The sequence below is a fragment of the Oncorhynchus mykiss genome, chromosome 28 (assembly GCF_013265735.2).
Source record: "Oncorhynchus mykiss isolate Arlee chromosome 28, USDA_OmykA_1.1, whole genome shotgun sequence".
NCBI classification, from domain to species: domain Eukaryota; kingdom Metazoa; phylum Chordata; class Actinopteri; order Salmoniformes; family Salmonidae; genus Oncorhynchus; species Oncorhynchus mykiss.
Window position 1 is genome coordinate 27,543,360 of NC_048592.1, and position 20,152 is coordinate 27,563,511.

The 20,152-nt window shown below is 41.9% G+C and overlaps 1 protein-coding gene across 1 annotated transcript in view; it reads right to left on the minus strand.

Annotated features, from left to right (window-relative positions):
• The window catches only part of LOC110508198 (xenotropic and polytropic retrovirus receptor 1 homolog), a 43,186-nt gene extending 24,985 nt beyond the window's left edge, over nucleotides 1–18,201 (minus strand). The window contains exons 1-2 of the mRNA XM_036966011.1: nucleotides 17,700–18,201; nucleotides 7,868–7,919 (exon numbers count right to left, since the gene is read on the minus strand). Of these exons, the coding sequence (XP_036821906.1) occupies nucleotides 7,868–7,919; nucleotides 17,700–17,768 (121 nt within the window). The 5' untranslated portion in view covers nucleotides 17,769–18,201. The remainder of the gene's footprint in view (nucleotides 1–7,867; nucleotides 7,920–17,699) is intronic.
• Nucleotides 18,202–20,152: the final 1,951 nt, after the last annotated feature.

Genomic DNA, 20,152 nt, shown 5'->3' on the forward strand with positions numbered 1-20,152 from the left:
TTGTCATTTATTACAAATAGATAAATAAATCTAAAAATCGGCCGATTAATCGGTATCGGCATATGCTGGTCCTCCAATAATCGGTATCGGCGTTGAAAAAAAATCATAATCAGCCATTTTGCCACAATCATGCACAAAGTAGATGTCCTAACCGACTTGCCAAAATCATAGTTTGTTAACAAGAAATTTGTGGAGTGGTTGAAAAACGAGTTTTAAATGACTCCAACCTAAGTGTATGTAAACTTCCGACTTCAACTGTATTTGCTGGTCTGTGGTGTGTAATGAGGAGCAACCAGACGCTGCACTTGAAACATTTAGGAAACGACTTATTCCAGTTACTAATGAGCACACACTCATTAAGAAAATGACTGTAAAAACTTAAATCCAATTGGATTGATGACGAATTGAAAAATTGTATGGTTGAGAGGGACGAGGTAAAAGGTATGGCAATTAAGTCTGGCAGCCCAATTGATTGGCAAATATACTGCAAATTAAGAAATCATGTGACTAAACTAAATACAAAGAAACGACACAATGAATGAAAGATAAATTATATAAAGAATGATAGTAAAAAGCTTTGGGGCACCTTAAATTAATTTTTGGGGAAAAAAGCCAACTCTGCATTTATTGAATTAGATGGCTCATTCATCACAAAGCTCACTGATATTGCAAACTACTTTGACTTTTTCATTGGCAAGATAAGCAAACTTAGGGATGACATGCCAGCAACAAACACTGACACTACACATCCAAGTATATCAGACCAAATTATGAAAGACAAGAATTTTACTTTTGAATTCCGTAAAGTCAGTGTGGAAGAGGTGAAACGATGTGACATGCAAAATAGCATTGTATCTGGTCAAACGCATTTTTTTCCAGGAGTTTACTAAGGGTTGGTAACAGGCTGATTTGGTTGGCTATTTGAGCCAGTAAAGGGGGTTTTACTATTCTTGGGTAGTGGAATGACTTTAGCTTCCCTCCAGGCTTGAGGGAACACCCTCTATAGTGTGCTTAAATTGAAGATATTGCCACTTCTATTTGCCACATTGTTTGCACATCGTTTCACCTGGCGACCGTGTCAGCGTGCACTGCGCCCGGCCCGCCACAGGAGTTGCTAGTGTGCAATGGGACAGTGTGCAATGGGACAATGGGACACTGCGTTGTAGGCACATGCCTCGAATAAATCTGAGCTGAAACGTCAGGCTATTCCATTAAAACAACTAGAGCCTATGCAAAAATTGTAATCAAAACTAATATTAATTGGCACATTTCAAACTGTCCTTTTGTGAGGGGCAGCAGGGAACTAGTACTGTACGATGGCATGTGGTAGGGTCGATAAACCAGAATTGGAGGATCCTCCATTTAAATCTCCGGTTTGGTAACATTTTGACAATGGGCAGAGAGTTGTGGAGAAAACATTAACAGTATGTCGCCACTCAACGAGAATAGCATACGCAGCTGCCAACACCTAAAATATGTGGACACATTTACGCAGAAATCACCCCAGTATACAGGAGCAAGATGGAAACAAATAAACAAACACACCATTGTTTACCTTCTACATTCAAGCAGCCCTTGGCAGCTGATTCTGACTGGCCAAAGAAATTACAAGAGCGATAGGTAGGCTATTTTGTTTATCTTTTTTTACAGTCTTTGGTTTATAGCCGTGGATATGCGCCCTTTTTCGGTAGTTGAGAATAGGGAGTTTCAGACCCCCCTGAAAGTGCTTGAGCCATGTTACGAACTTCCCAATTGCACCCATTTTAGCAAACATGTAGTACTCAATTTATATAAGCAAACCAAAGCTAAAGTTTTCAAAGAATTGGCCAAAATTCTTGCTTGAGAAATTACACTTTGTTAAGAAGCTTTTTTTGTTTCTGTTTGACCATTTTAATTGAAAACAGTCACAGTAAGTTACATAATTGTTCCCCAGAAAGTATTTGAAATTGAGATAAAAAACAGCTGCATCGGACCTTTAACAGTGAAAGCCCATCACATTACCCCTGAGTGGGAGATGTAGAGCTACAGACATGCCTGCGTTATGAGAGTCACAAGTACGCATCTGGCACTGAAGGATGCAGCGGCATGGTGCGTTCCTAACCAAATAGGAAGTGGGAATTTACCACAACTCTGAAAAATCCACTTGAACAGCCCTCAAACTGGTAATTACTAGTGGGAAACTCGTCTATCATCCTGAGCATCCACTTCTCCCACATGGTGTCCTCTGACGTCACCTACTTAGGAAATGGCCTCTATAACAACATTTTTGGCAGTTAAATGCAACAACAAAACATTACTTATAAAATAAATCTATTAACACTACACATTTGTTTACAAGCATGATAGCTGTATTTTAATGTTATGGTTGACAGCTTTTTGGCCATTAGCCAATCGGCATTTCTTAAGTGGTATTTATGACTTCACAACTGGTAAATTCCCACCTCATCAGAGCGGAAACTTGAGAGGCACAACATAACAATCTGGTCAAAACAGACAAGTAAGGAACATTGTGAATGGCATTTTAATTTAGGCTCTGTACCAAAACCGAACAGTGACCCAAAAACCGCAATAGGCACCGAACAGTGGGTTTGGTGAACCATTAAAACCCTACATTATTTTTTAAATGAAATGCATCTATGGTGTATTAAAGCAACTTAAACAAGGATAATTGCAGGTAGGCCTACTGAACAAAGAGCTAAGGCTATTAACAAAAAACAAACACTTGGTTGGGAGTACGTGCTTCACTGTGTGCTGACTGCGGCGTTCTCTTGGTTATATAACACTGGTTGGTTACAACGTTGTTATATTAAAACACACTGTGAGCACAACAGTGTCCGGAGATTGTTTTACTGATACACTGATGAGTTGACTTCTAACACTGGCAACACTCCAGGCCTAGTGTCCAATGTCCAGCCATAGCAACAGCACACACAGACCCAAAGGTAGGCTAGATATGTTTATTGCCAATCCTATCAATGATAGTGCTGGTTGAACTATGACCTCAGATGACCACAGGAATCTGTGTTTGTTGTTGCTCAGAAGAAATGGCCTCCTATTACGCACCCGAGGCATGGAATTTTCTACAAAGTATACTAAAACTAGATGTACTAGTGACCCTCATTGAGTTTAAAACTCTGGTACAAAACTCTGTTCAGGAGTAGAGTAAATGTTTCCTGAATGCTGGATTGTATTGTTGTGCTGATTGAATTAATAAAATGTTGTATTGATTGCTGCTGCCATCTTAGCCAGGTCTCCCTTGCAAAAAAGACTGTCTCAATGGGATTTTTATGATTAAATAAAAAATAAACCCAGAGGGATATTATTAGAGCCCGACCGATAAATCGGTAGACCGATATTAAAATCGTCATTATTAAAAAAAGGTAATGATTGCCTGAAGAGAGCGCTCTACAAGCAGCTCATCATTCAGCTTGTAAATCACCACGTGAGAGTCAGAGTGAGCATGGTGGTTTGACATTGAGTAGCTTGCCAGGGACAGCGTATTTGGATAAGTAAATCAAAAGTACACTTCATCAAGCAAGTAGTCTTGTCCTCATCACATGCTCATTTGGTTAACGTTCACTGGCTAACCAGCAATGTATTTAGCCTAGCTAGCTAGCAAGCAATCTGTGCTATTTATGCATGAACACAGGACTGACGACATAGTCAACACTGACTCATCCTTCACACAAAAATAACACTGTTACTTTCTGGGCTTATTGTGTTAGTGGGATTTTTGTAGTTAGTTGGAGCAGATCTAGAATTCCGTCTGTCTGCTTAATTCACGATGAGAGAAGATTGTTAGCTAGCCAGCTAGTTCAATTAGTCATGTGTGACTAAAACCAGTGCGACAAGCATCTTCCTGCATTAATGTTTCAGTCATCAGCACAAGCCATTTGCAGTTGAAATATATAGCAGACACGTTTTGTACTGAATAACAGTGTAAGAAAACATTTTTGGAATGAATGTGTGGACCCCAGGAAGAGTAGATGCTGCTTTTGCAGCAGCTAATTGGGATCCTAATAAAATGAAATACAAAAAAATTAAAATAACAGCTAGAATGTGCTTGTCATAATACACAGTACATTACGCAACAACAAGCCAAAGACAGAGAAAAGAAGAGCTAGGAATCCCATTGGGCAATGAATGGAGGAACATATAACGCCTCACACAGCACAGTCGGCCAATTGCATTCAGGTTGTCATGCTGCCTCACGCGGTTGCTAATCATCATGCAACCCCTTCTCAAAGTCAGGGTATGCGTCGAGAAACCTGCGTATTTTCCTCTAAAGTATGTAATGTCACAATTTCAAAGCTAAACAATATTACAGATAAGTTAAATGTTTGTAATGTTGTACTTCTTGTTGGTGAAATTCATGCTAATGTTGAGTTTGAGCTAGTGCCCAATTGACCCCTGCACTCCTTGAAGGAGAGCCCTTCTTGTCCCGGGAATCGCCCAGAATGTACAGCACAGTCCATTGACGACGCATTGAAAACATACACAACCTGCCGTTGATACAATTCCAATGGAGTTTCCCCATCTCCTTAAAAGTATCTCTGAACAAGCTCTCATTGCAGGTTGCCAAAGTGTTTCTTTACATGACCTTTGACTGTTGTAAAGCACCGTAGTGAATCTACTCAATGCTAAAGTGGTGACATTATGAACTGCATGTTACAGGATTTCACTGCATAGTTTGTGATCTTGTGAACAGTGCAGATTCAGATTTAATATCAGATTAACGTTGAGACAAAGCTTAATTCATTCAGCCCTTCTTGTTTATTAGTGTACTTGTGGTGCTTCCGCACAAACACTTCTGCCTTCTTATCCACAGCCATAGACAGACATCTTTAAGTTGTAACTAAGAAGGTAAACTGAACAAGTGTTATACTGACTTTGTATTTATAGAGGATATACAGTGCCTTCGGAAAGTATTCATCCCCTTGACTTTTTCAACTTTGTTACGTTGCAGCCTTATTCGAAAATGGCTTTTTAAAAATGTAATCTACACACAATATCCCATAATAACAAAGCAAAAACAGTTGATTTTTTTGCAAATGTATTAAAAATAAAAACAGAAATACCTTATCTTCATAAGTATTCAGACCCTTTGCTATGAGACTGGAAATTGAGCTCAGGTACATCCTGTTTCCAAAGATCATCCTTGAGATGTTTCTACAACTTGATTGGAGTCCACCTGTGGTAAAGTCAATTGATTTGACATGATTTGGAAAGGCACACCTGTCAAAGGTCCCACAGTTGACAGTGCATGTCAGAGCAAAAACCAAGGCATGAGGTCGGAGGAATTGTCCGTAGAGCTCTGAGACAGGATTATGTTGAGGCACAGATCTTGGGAAGGGTACCAAAAAAATATCTGCAGCATTGAAGGTCCCCAAGAATAGAGTAGTCTCCATCATTCTTAAATGGAAGAAGTTTGGAACCGCCAAGACTCTTCCTAGAGCTGGTCGCCCGGCCAAACTGAGCAATCGGGGGAGAAGGACCTTGGTCAGGGAGGTGACCAAGAACCTGATGGTCACTCTGACAGAGCTCTAGAGTTCCTATTTAGTTACGAAATCATAATTTAGAGTATCTGTTAATCCTTTGGAGCACAATTTGTGAAAAAAAAGGTCTGTTTTTCATTCCACCTGTTAAAAAACATGTATCGGCAGATATATCGTTAACTTTCGCCTCCCTAAAATCAGTATCGGACTCAAAAATCCCATATCAGTCAGGCTCATATCTATCTATCTATCTATCTATCTATCGCGCACACACACACACACACACACAATATTTGAACCGTTTCAAATACTTTGAGCGTTTGCTTTCGCCTGCCTGGAGTATTTGAAATGTTTTAAAATTGTATTTGAACCCAGGTCTGATACAGAGACATACACAGGTTTAGTAAACCCATTCTCTTTTGAGAGAAGCTACCTTGTACAATCCTCCACCTACATGTCTGCTTGAGATCCTTCCAACTTTGCCTAGCCTAACGCCTATGTCTAACTTCAGGCTCATCTGAGGGTTGCTACCCTAATGAGCATAGCTACACTATACAATCCTCCACCTATATATGTCTATACTGCAGTTCCCACCAGTGGTTCAGAGTAGCCTCTGTTGCTAGTCAAACATAACAAGTTGGATTCAGTCTCCAAGCACACAATGCCATGCAGAAACACCACAGGGAACTCTTAAAAGGGACACGAGGTGTTTCACTGAGAATCCCGCTGTAGAAACAGATCAGCCTTCCAATGAAACTGAAAGCGGCTATGAAGTAGCCAGTGACACTAGAAAAAGGCATGAGCAATGCATTGTCATTCTCCTCGCTGTTAGACCAAAGACACTGATGGCCAGAAGCTTCATTTAGAGGGAGGGGTATTTGATGAGATGTGATTATTGTGCACATCGCTTTCTCTCCCAAGCTCAACACTCTGTTCCTCCTCTCGCTCTTTCTCAGTTTTTTTCACTTGCTCATCTCTCCTAGAGGATTGACTTTGTTCTTGCATTGATTTCTGCAGAATTAGTTTGATACAGAAAGGCTAAGGGTTAGCTACAGTGGGGCAAAAATGTATTTAGTCAGCCACCAATTGTGCAAGTTCTCCCACTTAAAAAGATGAGTCCTGTAATTTTCATCATAGGTATACTTCAACTATGACAGACAAAATGAGAAGAAAAAAAATCCAGAAAATCACATTGTAGGATTTTTAATGAATTTATTTGCAAATTATGGTGGAAAATAAGTATTTGGTCACCTACAAACAAGCAAGATTTCTGGCTCTCACATACCTGTAACTTCTTCTTTAAGAGGCTCCTCTGTCCTCCACTCGTTACCTGTATTAATGGCACCTGTTTGATTCTTGTTATCAGCATACAAGACACCTGTCCACAACCTCAAACAGTCACACTCCAAACTCCACTATGGCCAAGACCAAAGAGCTGTCAAAGGACACCAGAAACAAAATTGTAGACCTGCACCAGGCTGGGAAGACTGAATCTGCAATAGATAAGCAGCTTGGTTTGAAGAAATCAACTGTGGGAGCAATTATTAGGAAATGGAAGACATACAAGACCACTAAAAATCTCCCTCGATCTGGGGCTCCACAAAAGATCTCACCCCGTGGGGTCAAAATGATCACAAGAACGGTGAGCAAAAATCCCAGAACCACACGGGGGAACCTAGTAAATGACCTGCAGAGAGCTGGGACCAAAGTAACAAAGCCTACCATCAGCAAGGGCATTGAAGATGAAACGTGGCTGGGTCTTTCAGCATGACAATGATCCCAAACACACCGCCCGGGCAACGAAGGAGTGGCTTCGTAAGAAGCATTTCAAGGTCCTGAAGTGGCCTAGCCAGTCTCCAGATCTCAACCCCAATAGAAAATCTTTGGAGGGAGTTGAAAGTCCGTGTTGCCCAGCAACAGCCCCAAAACATCACTGCTCAAGAGGAGATCTGTATGGAGGAATGGGCCAAAATACCAGCAACAGTGTGTGAAAACCTTGTGAAGACTTACAGAAAACGTTTGACCTCTGTCATTGGCAACAAAGGGTATATAAAAAAGTACTGAGATAAACTTTTGTTATTGACCAAATACTTATTTTCTACCATAATTTGCAAATAAATTCATAACAAATCCTACAATGCGATTTTCTGGATTTTTTCTCTTCTAATTTTGTCTGTCATAGTTGAAGTGTACCTATGATGAAAATTACAGGCCTCTCATATTTTTAAGTGGGAGAACTTGCACAATTGGTGGCTGACTAAATACTTTTTTGCCCCACTGAAATAGTAGAATTGGGGAGATGTTGGGGGGACATGCCCGAATAGTGTGCAGAATGCACGTACGTACACACACACACACACATCTTATTTTACCTTCGATAGAGGGAGCCTGGTCCTGGGCAGAATACAGCATATCCTTGAAAGCCTGCAGAGCAGAGAGAGAAAAACAAGAGAAAGGGGTAAAAATAAAGTCACTGACCTAACTATTGGGATGACACATTTATAAAATGAACTGCAGACATTGTGTTGTGTTCGACGCAACATCACTTGTGTTTCGACACTTGGACTCTTTCAATAATGCAGCACTACACCAAGTATTCACACACATGTAAGCCAACAGCTCAATGTGGTAGAGCAGCACATGATGTAGTGTAGTGTATGAGTCAGCAGCTGCCACTGCTTAAAAGGGATATACTTCCAGTATTTGCTCTAATCTAGCGCTAATGTTAGCTAGGCCTGGGTTTAAGGTTAGGGGTTGGGTAACATGCTAGCTAAGTAGTAAGTAGTTGCAAAGTTACTAATTAGCTGAAATGCTAAAGTTCTCCATGATGTGATTCGAACACTCAACATTTGGGTTGCTGGACCTTTATACGCTAGGGATGGGAATTGCCAGAGACCTCAGGATATGATATTATCACGATACTTAGGTGCTGATACGACATGTATTGCAATTCTCACGATTCTATATGTATTGCGAAGCGATACTGAGATTTCATAGCAATTCGATGTTCCAAACATATATTCGTCACCATGCCTGCTGCTGAGAGACAAGAGGGGAAAAAGTTGTTTTGATGAGTCATGGAAATAAAAGTGGTAAAAACATGTTGGCTCACCACATAAAAGCAGATGGAGAACAAGTTATAGAAGGACAATTACTGGAGTTTCGGCGCAGGTACAGACAGCTAGCACAAATATAATATTCCAATATTGTCAAAAATAATATTAATATACAGTATATTGTCAAAAATAGTATCCTGACATGTAACTATTGATTTCACCCATTAGTACTATACATGGCTTCTTGCATTTCTTAATAGACAAGCTAAAAAGCCAGGCCAAATCAGTGAGTTCAGCCCCTCTTTAACATGGGCACCCAGATTATTGTACCACTGACTAGCTAAAACAGCCAGGGAATTTCTGCCCAGGAGCAAGCAGGCAAGCAGGCGGCCAGGCAGACGTTTCAGAGTAAACCCTTTCCAACCTATAAGGGAAGCTACACTGTACAATACTCTTTCAGCATGTTGGTATACAGACAGACAGACAGAAGGCCAGACAGGACAGCCAGCCAGCCAGAGGAAGCAGCAGAAAGTTGAGGGATAAAACAGGTCATGATATTCGGGGGTGTGTGTAAATATAACAATAGATATAACAATAGAGAAGAAGGGTGAAAAGGGGTAAGTGCTCCATCCTGGCTGTCCTTGAGAGAATGCCAAGAGTGTGCAAAGCTGCCATCATGGCAAAGGGTGGCTACTTTAAAGAATACAAAATATATTTTGATTTGTTTAACACCTTTTTGGTTACTACATGATGACAAATTACCATGAATTCAGCTCAAATGTATTAGTTTAGGAAATCTGTTGCCAAGTATTCCCACAATGTGATCATCTCAATGTAATCAAGGAATGAAATTATTTTTATTTTCAAATACAACTCATTGGGATTAGTTGTGGTTAATTTGCACTGCACAAATTATAATAATTATTTTCCAGCCCCCCAACCATCCAGCCTCTGCTGAATTTAGTTGCCTACCCCTGCAATACAGTCGCTCTCTGTGCCCCAGAGTAGAGAACAAGAAGTCACTTATTATTGTGGAAAAGCAAGCGAGTCTGAGGACAATGAAAGTCCTCAGTGCCAATAGAGCTGCATGGTCAAGGTCACTCATGCTCTGATGAATGAGTGGATTCAGTAGATTTACAAACAAGAGCAACGAATGAAGAGAAATTAACAAATGATTGGGAAAGAAGTCTAGTGTCCTGGAAGATAACACATTGGTAGTAGGGATGCATGATATATCGGTGAGAATATCAGAATCGGACAATATTAGCCAAAAATGTCGACATTGACAACGGCCCGATGTCTAGTTTAACGCCGATGTCGAAAACCGATGTCAAAGCTGAAGTGTATACCTATATAACGTAGGTAGGTAACGTAATGACCCCACGAAAAATACAGCGCTACATGTGCAACACAGCATTCCTAACCTGGCCCACAATGTCTGCTGTGTGGATTTATTTTGACGTTTCAAAGGAAGATAACAGAAAGGCCATATGCAACGTTTGTGCTGCTATTATTTCCAGAGGACGGGAGAAAGTGAAATCTTTCAATACCACAAACCGAATTACTCATTTGAAAGTGCATCACCCCCAGACGTTCAGCGACTACTTGGAACAAAAGCAGAAAAGAAACTAAGCGCACACTTCCAACAACTAAACAAGTTCAAGTCGAGCAGTCATTTGAAAGAGTAAGAACATTTCAGCGAGACAACTCAAAGGCGAAATCCATTAACACCAAGATAATGGAATTCATTGCCCTTGACAATCAACCATTCTCTGTTGTGGATGATGTTGGCTTTCGCCGACCGGTCGAGCACCTTGAGCCCCAGTACACACTACCAAGTAGGCACTATTTTTCAGATGTTGTGCTACCGGAGTTACACAGTATTGTTGAAATGCACATCCACAAGTTACTTGCTATGGGCGTCACTGCTATTAGCTTCACGACTGACATTTGGACCAGCAACGTGAGCCCCATGAACATGCTGAGTCTGACAGCACAGTGGGTCGACAAGGATTTCGTATTGAGGAAAGCAATATTGCATGCTCAAGAATGTGCTGGTTCTCATACCGCTTCTGCCATGTCAATGGCATTTGAGAAAATGTTTGAAACTTGGAAAATCCCAAAGAACAAAGTACACGCTGTGCTACATGATAATGCACGTAACATGACAAAGGCTTTGGAAGAATGCGGAGTCGCCAGTTTGCCAGGCATGGCACACACGCTTGAACTGGCTGTAAACAAAGATGTTTTGGCCCAACGCAGCATATCTGAGACAGTGGCAACAGGTAAGAAGATAGTGGGTTATGTTAAACTCTCACAGCTAGCATACAGCCACCTGCAAGCAATACAAGCAGCTTGGAGTGAAAACAGAAAGGCTTAAGCAAGACGTTTCCACCAGATGGAACAGTACTTTTTACATGATGGAGAGTCTGCTGGAACAAAAACGAGTGCTTGGCGTGTATGCAGCTGACTATCCTGAGTTACCTGCAACAAGCAGTACAAACCAGTGGACTCTCATTGAAAACATGAACACACTCCTAGCTCCATTTGAACAACTGACTCGAGAAATAAGCTCATCAACTGAGTCTGCAGCAGACATGATACTCTCTGCTCAACAAAAAAACAAAAAAAACTTGCAAAAGTACTCTACTAGACGCTGTGAACAAGTGATTCGGTGGCATTCTCTCTGAGCCTCTTTACTGTGTCGCCACCATGCTTGATGCTAGGAACAATACCCGTTACTTCGATGCAGACAAGAAACAGGGTTTATGTGAAATGTTACAGACACAGATGGAAACGGACACAGTGACACTGCACACCAAAGAGGACCCACGACAGAAGAGGCCACAGACAGGCAGGGCTGAAACTTCACTGCTTGACATGTATGAGGAAATCCAGGTTGAGAATGAAACGACTGACCAAATTAACAAAACAGCACAGCAAGTAAGTGAAAATAGGTTTTGATTATGTTTTACTGGTAATGGGGACATGTGCAAATGCCAACAAAATAACTTTTTGGCCAGTGTGTGTGAGAGTGACACTTACTTACATTTTCTGTTACTACATCGGCCAACATTTGACAATGTTGATCTATGACTAATGAACGTTTGGAATGCAAGAATAATAGAGGACCCCCCCTTCCCATTATTTGCAGAAACTACTATTCCCCTCCACTTGGATACTGGAGAAGTAACAAGCACCATTTCCCCATCCTAGCTAAAGCTGTGCGCAAGTATCTTGGTGCTCCCTGTACTAGTGTGGCCAGTGAGCACCTTTTCAGTGCAGCTTCACACATTGTAGACAAAAAAAGACACAGACTCTCGTGACAAAGCCGAGCTGGTCCTCTTTGTGAAGAAAAAACGCCACCAAATGTTAAAGTTGTAAATGGGCAGTCATATTTTAACCCAGCCATCTACAGTCACTGGAAAAATGTTTACTAAACCCAATGGCTTTTCTGTTGTTCATTCATGGCTGGTATAGGTCAAGATTTTTTATTTAATTTAAAACAAAGTAGTTTGTTTTTTTATTTCCTAAATGAAAGATGTGTTGTAAATTTGCTCTCATTTTACTAGTCAAGTCAGTTGAGCACATTTTAAAAGTAGGTTGGCATGCTTGTGTTGTGTGTGTATTATCTTACAGCGGGAATCTCAAATCAATCATTACCGATCAATCGGTAATGATTGCTGGCCGTTTATCAGGGTTCCATACTTACTGTATCCTTATCCAACGTGTGTCCAACACCATAAACCCCCACTCTTCCCAACAAAGATGTAGGTAGATCCATTCTCACATGCTTGTTTCCTTCTCTCATCACGTGACACCTTGGAACAACAGCTTCAACATCAGGCTACAATAACAAGTGTCCTCAGTTCTCCAGCCCAAAACATGCCCCTAGAGTGTCCAGATAAATGTTACTCCTAGGCAAAGGCCTAGGGTCAGCTTTCACTGCCTTAATCCAAGGCTTTGGGGGCTATTAGAAATACTGTTCCTAGAGTCTAGACAAGAGATTGGGGGTAAAGTCTAGCCAACCTATCTATCTATGAGGGGGAAATTACCTACACTAGAAATGTATGCCCAAAAGGCCCCTAGCATCTATCCCCTTGGAACTTGTCTATATAGAATCTCATAAATAGTGAGAGAGTGAGAACCAACAGACAAGGGGCCAGTCTATGGTCCTCCATTTTACAGCCCTGCGACATTAGATCTATCGGAGCACGGCATTGCCATCAGTCATTTAGGGAATGATTCCTTTGAAATCAATGAAAGCTGCTATGTTGCCCGCATTGTGTCACATCCAATGGCAGCTTCAAAGTGCAAGAATTGCTGAGGTTCAATTCTCTATGCCTGACGCGCACATTCATTCTATCTTGTGAATGGAAATAAATGAGAAAATAGTTGATTTTGGTTGGTTTCTGGTGTAGCAGGTAGAACTTCACATTGACACAATACTGATGGCAATGTGTGTAGTGCGGGCCCTCAATGTCCAGTCTGGAATGTCAAGTCACGAGCTCTGCTGGTGGGCTACTGTGTAGAAACCTAGCGGTGCCAAAATCCTATTGTCTTCCCTCGAAAGCCTATGTAAAATATTTTTTTTTTCTGTATGGCGTTTTGAGCTCTAAAATCGGATGAGGCTTGCGCCCTCATGCACGCTCTTTGTGCATAACTCAGGCTGGATGAAAACGACTACATCAACCATGATCCTTTGCTAGTTACAGCCACTTTCAATATGATCCTTAGCAATTTTTTGGTGCCATTCAGCCTCAAATCCATAATATGGCGCGCTTCAAATTCAAATACTTCCAGCTTCATGTGCCATCGGGACATTTCCATAGGAACATGTGGATGACGTCAGCGCTACTATCTTCTGGTTTTAATGTCTATGGTGTAGTGTAGCTGGCTTGTTAGCTAAGGTCTTCTGTGACACGCTGGTTGCGTTCCAGCCCATCTTTACACAGTTGGACTGTGCATATCATAAGACTGCTATATCATTAATGTGGTTCTTGAGATGTTAAAACACTACTCCAGGCATTGTGAGAATTTGCACAGTGCGACGGGCTGGAACGCGACCAGTATCTTACTCTTCCCTGGAGCTGAGCCAGTCAAGCAGCCAGCCAGTAAGAGAAGACACTGATATGATCGTGGGACTGTCACTGTGAGAGCAAGTATATATATATATATATAATGGGACAATCCTCTGTTTAAATGCTCCAGTAGTTTAATTAGAAGCGTTTTTAGAAGCGTTTTTTTTGTTTTTAACCACAGAGAAGGCCTGACGAAGACCCTTCGCGGTCAAATCTTTGCTAGTAAGTAAAACCACGGGAGAATTTAGCCCTTAGATTAAACCGTGAGCAGGTGTTTTATTTTTTTTATTTTTTATTTAAATCAACCCTTTTTTGCACTACTTTCGAACTAGCAGCAGTGTTTCCCTAGCCTAGCTCTGTTTTAAATGGTGAATGTGAGGAACAGATAGTGTTTTTACGGAGCAGAAAACCGTTTGTGGCAGAGATGGTAGGAATGATAACAGCAACAGAGACAGGAATGGCATGGTGTGGTGTGCTTACAAAGATCACCAACTGTCATGCAATACTCAGCACAGAGCCTACACAGCAGGGCGCAGTGCTACTAGTGTAGCCAAAGCCTTGTTTCCCCACACTACCCACTGTGTATGTTTGTGTGTGTGTATGGTGTTTGTACTTGACAGAAAGGGCAACTTCCCATGCTTGAGCCTGTGTGTGTACACTAAGTTCATCAGCGGGTTCTAAAGCGTAAGTTTCCTAAACAAAGCAGACCACTACAGGCAAGCGATTATCCCTTCAGCCCCCCTCCCTCCTCTACCGCTGTACTCCTGTTGGCCCTTCACGGGTCTGTGGTATCTTGCTTGGGGTGTTACACATTTAGGGCCGTAATACAGGCCAAACTACAACACAAGTCCAGACAAAATCAAGGCAGTGTGGACTGTGGAGATATGGTGTCTGTTAGGCTACACAAGTAGCCTACGAGACAGAGTCTGGTTAGAATGAACGTTGAGTGACTTCTCTGACCACAACTGGCCACACATTCTCTGCCTCCAATCTCACTGCAGTCAACTGCCAAATAGGCTAATAAGCTAAAAGAAAACTGCCATATACACACACATATATATAAGTATTTGAGTGTCATGTCACGCGTATAATAGGATTAAATATATGACGCACAAGCCTAGATGAAGGAGTAGGTGGTTATTAGGCTATTAACTACTGGTGAGTTAGCCACTGCACGTCTCCAATCTGAGCTCAGAAAACAGTAAGCCATAATCAGGGTCATATTCATCAGGCACCGAACTGAAACAGGAAGGGACTACCAGAATGTATCCAATAAGAAACACTTTACAGAAGCAAACCGTTTTGCCATAATGAATATGACCCAGAAAAATCAGCTCCACAAGAGTAAAAGATACAAAAACAACAGAGGTCACTTAGACAGGCAGTGGTAATTATTCTCAACAAGAACCGTAACCACAGACACACAGACATGAATAAAGGCAGACATGAACATAGTGTACATGCACCGCATGAATTCAGACAAGAATAAACAGTACAATGACAGACATAAAATGTCTGCTGCCTGCAAATGAATACAATAAGCCTCAGCCTGTTTCCCTGAAGAATCTAATTTAGGCAGTACAGTGCTCTGCTCATACAGAATGGTGTTTATACAGTGCTCTGCTCATACAGAATGTTGAGTGCAGAGTCCAGCTATCCTCTTGACCTGATAGAGAGAGAGCAGTGACCAAATACAACACCTTTACAAGGAATTAGAATATATTCTCAGAGCGGCACGTGCATGCATTCACACACATGCATATATGTGTATGGGCGCACACATTCAAACACATACAGATAAATGCACACACACCTAGGCAGAATCTCACAAACAAGTTGTCATGAACAGGCTTAGGTCGATGTTCTCACAAACATTTTGAAAACCACTACATGAAGAGACTACACTTCCGAAAACCACTACATGAAGAGACTACACTTCCGAAAACCAATACACGAGTGATACTTCGTCCCAATGTGTTGTGCAACTCTAGCCAACTGGCAGGAGTCTGGAAAGACAAATTGTGTAATCATTGTGTGGAGAACTGACCCCGCAAGAGCCACAGAGCCATCATTCACTCTCTGTTCTAGCCCTGACCATCTCTAATCAGTAGGCTAATCCAACGGAAGAAACCTCAGCAGCACTGATGTGAAATGATTCAATTATGTGTACTGCAGTCAGAGGGAGTACTGATGTGGGGGGGGGGGTTAGAGTACTGATGTGGGGGGGGGGGGGGGGGGGGGGGGGGGGTTAGAGTACTGATGTGGGGGAGTAGGAAAGGGGCGGTGCCGTTTTAGAGTGCTGATGTGGGGGAGTAGGAAAGGGGCGGTGCCGTTTTAGAGTGCTGATGTGGGGGGAGTAGGAAAGGGCCGGTGCCATTTTAGAGTGCTGATGTGGGGGGAGTAGGAAAGGGGCGGTGCCGTTTTAGAGTGCTGATGTGGGGGGAGTAGGAAAGGGGCGGTGCCGTTTTAGAGTGCTGATGTGGGGGGAGTAGGAAAGGGGCGGTGCCATTTTAGAGTGCTGATGTGGGGGGAGTAGGAAAGCGGCGGTGCCGTTTTAGAGTGCTGATGTGGGGGGAGTAGGAAAGGGGCGGTGCCGTTTTAGAGTGCTGATGTGGGGGGAGTAGGAAAGGGGCGGTGCCGTTTTAGATTGCTGATGTGGGGGGAGTAGGAAAGGGGCGGTGCCGTTTTAGAGTGCTGATGTGGGGGGAGTAGGAAAGGGGCGGTGCCGTTTTAGAGTGCTGATGTGGGGGGAGTAGGAAAGGGGCGGTGCCGTTTTAGAGTGCTGATGTGGGGGGAGTAGGAAAGGGGCGGTGCCGTTTTAGAGTGCTGATGTGGGGGGAGTAGGAAAGGGGCGGTGCCATTTTAGAGTGCTGATGTGGGGGGAGTAGGAAAGGGGCGGTGCCGTTTTAGAGTGCTGATGTGGGGGGAGTAGGAAAGGGGCGGTGCCGTTTTAGAGTGCTGATATGGTGGACAAAACTAGACCATATTTCACACACTTGCATGATCATAATTCAAAAAGACAATGTTTATCATTGAGGAATGCAAGCTCAATAACAATTATTTTGGATCTATATGCCATAAATGTATTTGGCATGCTTACTTCATAACAAAGAAATGCTCTAGGGACCACTGGTCTGGACCCATTTTGCGCACATATTTTCCAGCAGACTGGAAGAGAGCAAGCTGACCCTTTCCAGAGCTTTTTAATTAAAAGTCAGTGTCCTTGAATTTGACTTTGTTGGTGTTGATACATGAGAGGATGGTTGCCAGCAAATATTTTCAAGGTAGCCATTTGTCCTGCGGTCTGAATTGGACCCAGCCCAGGGACTGTGTCAGTAAACATGACAGTGCTGGTGCAAGCAGCAGCAATGCGTAGAACTGAGGACTGCAGCAGTGATCACCTCCAAATGGAGGTGTTCATTGCAGAGCTATGTTGCTGCAATCCACACCAGTTCCATAGATTGCAGGTATATTCAATCATCTCCATCCAACAGGGGCATTGGGTTTTGTAGTTGATCCGTGCTGAAGAATGTTAGGGATCAGTGTAATAGTGTGCACTGTATTACAGGTACTGTACTGTAACGTTATAACGCTACTGAACAAGCTAGCTATTTGGTTGGAATTGTAGAATTGAATTGCAAGAGAGTTTTCTATCTAGGTAATGTTGGCAAAATAAGGTAGAGAATAAGAATTATGAACCATACATCTAATGTAACGTCTAGTATGGCTCGCTGAGTTACATTAGGTCAAGCAATACTTGTAAAATACGCTAAATAGCTCAAACGCTTGACATTCAATGTCTCAAAAAAAAACTGTTCATTCACTGTCACACACTGCAAAACCCATTAGATGCAACCCCCCCCCCCAGCAATATTAGCACTGTCGGCTAACCGCTAACATTAGGAGTTCACGTTATTTGTTATACTCGCTAGCTGCTTTATCTGGCTAGCCAGATAAACTGACATGACTTAGTAATGATTACTAGCTGTGTGCGTTATAAAAACGGAGCTCTATCAAGAGTATCCCTCTCTTGGCAGTTAGCTAGCTAACGCGAGCTAGCCGTTTACCTCATACTGGATGTATTGTTTTCTCCATTCAGGGGTGATGTGCGCCGAAAGGTGCTCCGTGAATTTCATCCTTCCTCAGTGGTTCCCCTCTGGGGTTTCGACGTTGAAATACTTGCTGTCAGATGACTTTCTTTGCGATGGAGGATATCATACAGCTAGCCAGCCAGCTAAAATAAAACCAGCGAGTCCGGTTTGATAGAGAATCACCACTTAGCAATGTTTGTCATCCAGATTATGACTGTGCTGCTCGGTCGAAGATCCCCTTTTCTCCGTCTCACATTATGGTCGGAGAACCTGAGTGACAGCCACGAAACATTACTTCAAGAAAATGCTCCTCTCCGCCTTTATCTTAACTAGCTACGTTGTCACTATAATAACATGTTTTTTCGCCTTTGATTATTACTTGGACTACATTGTTTCTGAGGTAACAGCCCCTAGCCTCTTGTGCTGTGAGGTCGTTGAGTCGCCATCGTTGGGCAGAAAGTGACGTGGTTGTGGCGTCACTCTTCATAGAAAACACAACAGCAAGTGGATTTTAAATTCTCACCGCCCCCTTCATTTGGAAAACGGCAAGAGCATGTGCCTTCCCCACAATTTCTACTCTAAACCACTGGTTTCACAAACTAAAGTCCAAACCCTTGCCAGACGGTTAGACCTATCATACATTTGCGTTGTGGACATCAGTGTCTCCTAGAGCAGTGTATATTTATCAACAGACTATGAGTCAGAGCTTGATTGGCCCCAAGAAGGTCTGGCACCAAGATGAACAGAGCTTAGACTATTCATTGGTTTTGCAACCAACATAAAAAGGCACAAATCGTTATGTGATGTAGTCACTAGATGGCCATGTTAAAATAAGGACCAATGTAGTGATTGAGGGGAAAGAGTCAGAGTAGGACTTGAACCAAAAATCCTGCACAGGGCAAATGCACTACCACCTGTGTTAATAAGGTACTGAGAAGGCTATGCTCAGTACTTGATTTGGGCAGGAGCTCACAAGAGCCAAGGAGGCCGACAGGCACCTCAGATGTTCTACTATTTGAGCTACTGAAAAAAAAGAAGATTTAATGTGTCGCTCAGTTAAGTATAGAGTCAAGTCATCATGGAATTTTGTTAAATATATATATTTTTAAATGTAACCTTTATTTAACTAGGCAAGTCAGTTAAGAACAACCTCTGCCAAAAGAGGTTGCTCAGGCAGGTTTAACTTCAAATAAATAGATGTGCCTCCTCCTCTTTCTAAAAATGTAATTTAACTGTATACAAGAATATTCATATGTATGAATAGTGTGTAAATTGTATTTTTGTTGTCTTTTGATGTCTTTCCAATATATAACTCTTATTTATTTATTTTATTATAATTTGTTTAATGTTTAATTTATATATACCTTTTTTATTTTTTATTCTATACAGTACCAGTCAAAAGTTTGGACACACCTACTCATTCAAAGGGTTTTCTTTATTTTTTTACTATTTTCTACTTTGTACAATAATAGTGAAGACATCACAACTATGAAATAACACATATGGAATCATGTAGTAACCAAAAAAGTGTTAAACAAATCTAAATATATTCTATATTTGAGATTCTTCAAAGTAGTCACCCATTGCCTTGATGACAGCTTTGCTCACTCTTAGCATTCTCTCAACCAGCTTCATGAGGTAGTCACCTGGAATGCATTTCAATTAACAAGTGTGCCTTGTTAAAAGTTCATTTGTGGAATTTCTTTCCTTCTTAATGCGTTTGAGTCAATCAGTTGTGTTGTGACAAGGTAGGGGTGGTATACAGAAGATGGTCTTTTACCAAATAGGGCTAAGTCCATATTATGGCAAGAACAGCTAAAATAAGCAAAGAGAAATCATTACTTTAAGATTTGAAGCTCAGTCAATCCAAAAGATTTCAAGATTCTTCAAGTGCAATCGCAAAAACCATCAAGCACTATGATGAAACTAGCTCTCATGAGGACCGCCACAGGGAAGGAAAACCCAGAGTTACCTCTGCTGCAGAGGATAAGTTCATTCGAGTTACCAGCCTCAGAAATTGCAGCCCAAATAAATGCTTCACAGAGTTCAAGTAACAGACACATCTCAACATCAACTGTTCAGAGGAGACTGTGTGAATCAGGCCTTCATGGTCAAAATGCTGCAAAGGAACCACTACTAAAGAACACCAATATTAAGAAGATACTTTCTTGGGCCAAGAAACACAAGCAATGGAAGACTATTGGAAATCTGTCCTTTGGTCTGATGAGTCCAAATTTGAGATGTTTAGTTCCAACCACCATGTCTTTGTGAGATGCAGAGTAGGTGAATGGATGATCTCCGCATGTATAGATCCCACCGTGAAGAATGGAGGAGGTGTGATGGTGTAGGGGGTGCTTTGCTGGTGACAATGTCTGTGATTTATTTAGAATTCAAGGCACGCTTAACCAGCATGGCTACCACAGCATTCT